Raw genomic sequence first — 4,665 nt, forward strand, 5'->3', positions numbered from 1 at the left:
TATATATTTTTTTTTTTTTTTTTTTTTTTTTTTTTTTTTTTTTTACTCTAGTAATAATTTCCTTGATACCAAATCGAGAGATTCAGTAGCCTCATCAAATATATAAATATCTTTTCTCATAATTATATTAACCATGATTTGAACCTTTTTTCTTTCACCTTTGGAAAGACTTGATATAATTTTATTTTCGTCTAGTTCGAATAATTTTAATAAATTATTGTATCTTTTAGTATATCCATAATTGAAGCAGAAATCTTTTATGCTTATGTTCATGGCATACTCTAAAAGGGATTTAAAAAGGAGTAAACATTTATACATAAATATATACACACATAAATATATATACACATAAATATATATACACATAAATATATATACACATAAATATATATACACATAAATATATATACACATAAATATATATATATGTTCAATTGTTTGTTTATATTTATTTTTATCTACCTTCACTCCACCATTCTCCAACATAACCTATTTTATTAGATAAGTCCGTGTCGTGAAAAGCCTGTTTATTAAATATTAGTACTTCGTTTTCCTTAATCAACTATATAAAAAATAAAAATAAAAATAAACGCACAAATAAATATATACATAAATAAATATATATATATATATATATATGTGTGTTACTCTTTATTTTCTTAATCATTCTTACTTTTTTTCCTGCTATGATACTCAATAATGTACTTTTTCCTGCACCATTTTTTCCACAAACCAATATCCTCATACCCCTTTCAAAACATAAGTTGACATTTTGTAAAGCCTTAATACGTGTTCTTTGTATTCCATTATAGTAATTATAATTTAAATTATTAATTACTATTTGGTTCATTTTTTATATAATTTTACGAGGAACAATAAACTATTTAGTTTAGATATAAGCATACTTTTTTTTATATCATATAAAATTATATTCAAATTGGAATTAAAAATATATATATATATATATATATATATGTTTGTTTGTATGTATGTTTTTTTTTTTTTTTTTTTTTTTTTTTGAAGAATAAAATAGAATGGATAATAAAAAAATATTTTGAAACTAAAATTGAATGATAAATTAAAAAAGGAGAGTCACTTATAAACAAGTAAAGTAACGTATATAAATTATATATATATATATATATATATATAAACTTGTCATATTTATTANTTTTTTTTTTTTTTTGAACCTATATTCTACATAATTTATATATATTACCATTTAATAAAATATTTTTATTACATCCTAATAATTCGTTATAAATTACATTTTACAATGTTGTAGAATGGTAAAAACGAAAAAGAAAAATTAGCCTACATGTTTTATTTTCATAATTATAAATAATTTTAAATATAACATTAATATTTTCTTTCTTTTTTAAAAGAGAAAAATTGTTGCAAATAGTTTAAATGAGGAACAAATTTTAACCAAAATAAAATAATAATATAATAAAATAAAAAAATAAAATAAAATATGTAATATTTGTATTATAATAATATTATAAATATATTTATAAATTTGTATAATATATATATATATATATATATATATATATATTTATTTATTTATTTATTTATTTATTTTATTTTATTTATTTATTTTTTTTTTAAAATGAAAGTTGTATCCTATAACTATCGTGTAAAACATGTTAAGGATATAGAAACACCGACATACACAATATTGACAAATAACATAACACCGGAATATATTAATTTAGAACTTTTAAGAAAAATAGATAAAAAATTTATAATAAATTGCTCATTACATGAAATTTATAATAACCTAGATGTTTTTGAAAAAGCAAAGGAATATTTTTCATCCAATAAAACAAATGAAGTATCTGGACATTATTTACATCAATTTTGTGATTTCCAAGATAGCTATAGATATTTAAATATACGAAACGTTTTAGTAGATGATTATAATATAAATATACATAAATCTATTAGTTTAAAATATGATAATTCTACGGCTGTATTTTCTATAGACGATTATATGAAATGTTTAAAAATATTTGAACCTGACATTTTTTGTATCCCGTGTGAAGAAATAAAAATAAATGAACAAGTTGGTAAAAAAAAAAAAATTAGGATAATAAATCTAATGAATGAATTCTTAGAAAAAGTACAAATTATAAAAAATACAAATTTATCTAATTCTTTATGTATTTTATCAATACCATGTACAGTAGATATTGATACTGTAATTACAGAAATAATAAATAAATATGATTCTATTATTGATGGTATATTATTAAGTGGATTAGGATATGACGAATCAAATGAAACTCGTACTAATGCTTTCAAAAATATTTTAAATTTATTACCAAATAATAAATTAAAATTTATACAACTCAGTAATGGGAACCCTATAGAAATTTTACACGCCATTTATCATGGGATAGATGTTATAGAACCTAATTTCCCATATTATTTGGCAAAAAACGGAAAAGCTATAAATATGAATATAAAAATAGATAATTTACAAGACGGAAATGAATATAATCTACAAAATAAAAATAATGATAATATATATGATATTAATCTTTTAGATTTTAAAAACGATGTTAATCTTATTATTGATCTGAATAATCCCAAATATGTTTTGGATCACTCTACTATAACATACAATTCTCCAAGAAAAGAATCCAAATCATACATACACCATTTATTAAAATGTCATGAATTAACAGCACATGTTATACTAACCTATCATAATTTATATATCTACAGATCATTTTTTCAGGAAATTCAATTACATATTAAAGAAAATAACTTTTTATCTTATATTAATTGGTTTATAGAAAAGAATGAACTTCATAAAAAAGAGGAGTAATGTACACTCAAATAATAATGTTAAATGGACTTATAAATATTGTATTTTAAAAATGTGCCTTATATTTATTTATTATTTTATTTTTATTATATTTTTATTATATTTTTATTATATTTTTATTATATTTTAATTATATTTTTCCTATATTTTTATTATATTTTATTTATATTTTAATTATATTTTTATTATATTTTTACTATATTTTTATTATATTTTTACTATATTTTTATTATATTTTAATTATATTTTTATTATATTTTATTTATTTATTTTTTTTTTTTTTTTGGTAAAACTATAACATTTTATGCTTCTTAAAAATTGGCAGGTTAAAAAAAATATAAACATATATGTTATTTCCTTTTTGTGTAACATTTATGTGTAAATGGAACAAAAATTGTATTTTCCTTATAAAATATAAATAAATAAAACCATAAACCGTTTATATTTTGTTCCTGCATTTAAGAAAATTTAGAATTATTTCAGTTAAAACAAGATAAAAAAATTTATCTACTAATAATAAATAAATAAATAAATATATATATATATTAAAAATACATGAGAAAAAAAAAAAATAAATAATAAATATAAAAAAAATAATAATAATATAGAAAAAGTTACATGCACGTATATTTATACGAATGTATATATAATGCATATATAAAATATACGTCTCAAATATATATATATATATATATACATATAAACGTATGATATTTACTTATTTATTTTATTCTGCATATTTAAAAATCATTTGGCTATCATCATTTTAACAAACTCTTCATAATTAATTTGTCCATCACCATCAATATCAGCTTCTCTTATCATTTCATCAACTTCTTCATTTGTTAATTTTTCTCCCAAATTTGTCATGACATGCCTTAGTTCATCTGCACTTATATATCCATCACCATCTCTATCAAAAACTCGGAAGGCTTCAATTAATTCTTCTTCAGTGTCCGTATCTTTTAATTTTCTTGCCATTAAGGTTAGAAATTCGGGAAAATCGATCGTTCCGTTCCCATCTGTATCAATTTCATTAATCATATCTTGCAATTCTGCTTCAGTTGGATTTTGTCCTAAAGATCTCATGACAGTTCCTAACTCCTTAGTTGTTATAGCTAATGAGAAAAATAAAATAAAATAAAATAAAATAAGAACTGTATGTATTAATATATATATATATATATGTATATTTTTATATGTACTACATCAATATGATTTATATTTTTGGCTATTTGTACATAACATTTTTATAACGTTTTAATTTTTTCTTTCATTTTCATTTAATTTGTCTGAATTGTTCATAATATTTTTTTTTGTTCACATTTTACAGCCAAAAAAGTATATATATATATATATATTTTTATGAACTGTTCAGGTAATATATAATATAATTTTTATATAAATTTCATATATACATAAGAAATAAAAAGACTCAATAGAAATATTAAATCAATAAAATATGAAATTGTTAAAAGGAAAAGAAACAATTTCATATTATAAACAATGTTTAAATATATATATATATATATATATATGTTCTTTTTTTTTTTTTTTTATGATTTACTTCCATCTCCATCTTTATCAAACAAACTAAAGGCTTCTTTGAATTCCGAAATTTGTTCTTCTGTTAACTTGTCTGCCATTGATATATTTCTATTAGGTATTTATTATTATAAAATGTAAATCTTGAATGATAATAAATAAAATATTAGTTTTTCCTTTTCTAGTTTAAAATATACATATTATAAATATATATATATATATATATATATATTTTTTTTTTATTGTGACAAGAATATATAATTATAAATTATATTATTTATTTC

General features: G+C 18.7%; 3 protein-coding genes across 3 annotated transcripts in view; 1 reads left to right on the forward strand and 2 right to left on the reverse strand.

The window, feature by feature from the left end:
* PRSY57_1433300 (ABC transporter, putative) overlaps positions 1-850 on the reverse strand; it is a gene marked incomplete at both ends in the record, with an annotated part of 1,744 nt that extends 894 nt beyond the window's left edge. Inside the window, 3 exons of the mRNA XM_012909932.2 lie at positions 47-281; positions 463-562; positions 674-850. Of these exons, the coding sequence (XP_012765386.2) occupies positions 47-281; positions 463-562; positions 674-850 (512 nt within the window). The remainder of the gene's footprint in view (positions 1-46; positions 282-462; positions 563-673) is intronic.
* Positions 851-1,612: 762 nt separating this feature from the next.
* On the forward strand, positions 1,613-2,836 carry PRSY57_1433400 (queuine tRNA-ribosyltransferase, putative; the record flags this gene model as incomplete). Its single annotated transcript, XM_012909933.2, has 1 exon — positions 1,613-2,836. The coding sequence occupies one exon, from the start codon at positions 1,613-1,615 to the stop codon at positions 2,834-2,836; it is 1,224 nt and encodes a 407-aa protein (XP_012765387.2).
* Positions 2,837-3,583: 747 nt separating this feature from the next.
* Positions 3,584-4,482, reverse strand: PRSY57_1433500 (calmodulin; the record flags this gene model as incomplete). Its single annotated transcript, XM_012909934.2, has 2 exons — positions 3,584-3,954; positions 4,404-4,482. The coding sequence occupies 2 exons, from the start codon at positions 4,480-4,482 to the stop codon at positions 3,584-3,586; spliced, it is 450 nt and encodes a 149-aa protein (XP_012765388.1).
* Positions 4,483-4,665: the final 183 nt, after the last annotated feature.

Source organism: Plasmodium reichenowi, chromosome 14 (genome assembly GCF_001601855.1).
Source record: "Plasmodium reichenowi strain SY57 chromosome 14, whole genome shotgun sequence".
NCBI classification, from domain to species: Eukaryota; Apicomplexa; class Aconoidasida; order Haemosporida; family Plasmodiidae; genus Plasmodium; species Plasmodium reichenowi.